General features: G+C 36.7%; 1 protein-coding gene across 1 annotated transcript in view; it reads right to left on the reverse strand.

Moving 5' to 3' along the window:
* Nucleotides 1-1563, reverse strand: part of LOC107704673 (interphotoreceptor matrix proteoglycan 2-like) — a 25938-nt gene that overhangs the window by 6366 nt on the left and 18009 nt on the right. Inside the window, exons 16-17 of the mRNA XM_016507659.1 lie at nucleotides 1122-1332; nucleotides 862-1050 (exon numbers count right to left, since the gene is read on the reverse strand). Of these exons, the coding sequence (XP_016363145.1) occupies nucleotides 862-1050; nucleotides 1122-1332 (400 nt within the window). The remainder of the gene's footprint in view (nucleotides 1-861; nucleotides 1051-1121; nucleotides 1333-1563) is intronic.

A 1563-nucleotide genomic window follows, 5' to 3' on the forward strand; every position in this document is an offset into this window, starting at 1 on the left:
GTTTATGTTTACAGACAAAGTGTAGATGCAAACTAAATTAAAGTATTTTATAATATTGTGTCTTTATTTTTTATTTAAATGTAACTTAAAGAAACATTTCAAGTATTAGAGCTAACTTGACAATGTATGAAGTCAGATATAATATTTACACGTTTGACAATCAGAAAGTGTCCCAATATGTTGTCTTTTAAATAAATTGACATTTGTTTGGATATTGTACTAATTCAGTCACAGTTGTCTAATACATTGAGGATTAAGCGTCTAAGTACTTCTTGTATGTATGTTATCTAGAGCTGATGGATGTAAAATGTGTGTATTGGATATAAAATGATAATTGATTCAACCGGCACATGCCTAACAGCATTTGTTTCATAACGATCAAAGAGAACATATTGTGTGTTCTGGCTTATTCGTGCAACAAGGTCATAAAAAGAAAATACGCACGTTTGGGCTGTAAAATATTGCAGTGCGCTCCATATGTATGTTCCAGGACGCAGTGCTTTCAAACACAATCACAGCTGAGATTGTTTGGTTCCTTTTCAACCAGGTGAGGAAACCAAATGTTATTTAACAAGTTGGGAAATGCAACATTATTTCTCTTTTGGGGCCTCAGAGGAAACGCAAATCACATTTCAGAGTGCTTGTATTTACAGAATGCTTTAAAAATGCCATTTAGGCATCACATGTGCACCACTCAAGTCGTTCAAATGAACTGAACCGTTATTAATAATCCATTTAGCAGATTTGTAGTCCACTAAGGAGTTCTGCTTGTTCTAAAATTTAAAGAAAGACATAAGCTTCTTAATTTTTTCCAAATAAAATATGATCATTAAGAGTGTGTTTGTGAAGCACAGTTTGTACCGTAAAGGGTCTTCTGAATCATCCGTGTCATACTGGTCTCGCAGAGTTCTGGCGAGGAAAAAGATAACGCCCGACGCCACGAGGAGGAACCCCGCGACTGAGGCGATGGCTATGCCAACCACCAGCGGTTCTGACACATACTCCTCACAGTGTTCTCCTCGATACCACCAGTTTTCACCGACTCGACACCTAAAAACAAAGGTAAGTGAATTGCATTTTTGGCCGTATTGTTGCTTTAGGAGATTTTTTACAGTACACACCTGCATATTGCGCCCTTGCCAGGTATGATGTCACATTTCCCATCATTCTGGCAGAAGTCTTCTTGTATATCGCAGATACTCTGACATGGCAGCCCGTCCACGCTAAAATAGCCAGCGTTACAAACGCACTCTGCCTCGCCTGACCAGCGGTTGACTAAACACTGGGAGAACTCATTGCACGCTTGGAACTTACATGGATCAGCCTGGTCACCTACCAGAAAGAAAAAGACAAATTATACATACTCAAAGCAAAGAGAAAAGATAAAAATAAAAGCTAACAATATTAATAATAGCCTAAGTATAATAGCACATAAATGTGTTTAACAATGGAAAAACGAACCTTTTCAAATCTAGTTTAAAACATGTGTCATTTCTTAGAAATGTACCCTATTGTTTTTTTTTGCAGAAAACATATATTTTTCATTTTTTTAAATCATGAATT

The sequence above is a fragment of the Sinocyclocheilus anshuiensis genome, unplaced genomic scaffold, assembly GCF_001515605.1.
Source record: "Sinocyclocheilus anshuiensis isolate Anshui unplaced genomic scaffold, SAMN03320099.WGS_v1.1 scaffold2926, whole genome shotgun sequence".
NCBI lineage: Eukaryota > Metazoa > Chordata > Actinopteri > Cypriniformes > Cyprinidae > Sinocyclocheilus > Sinocyclocheilus anshuiensis.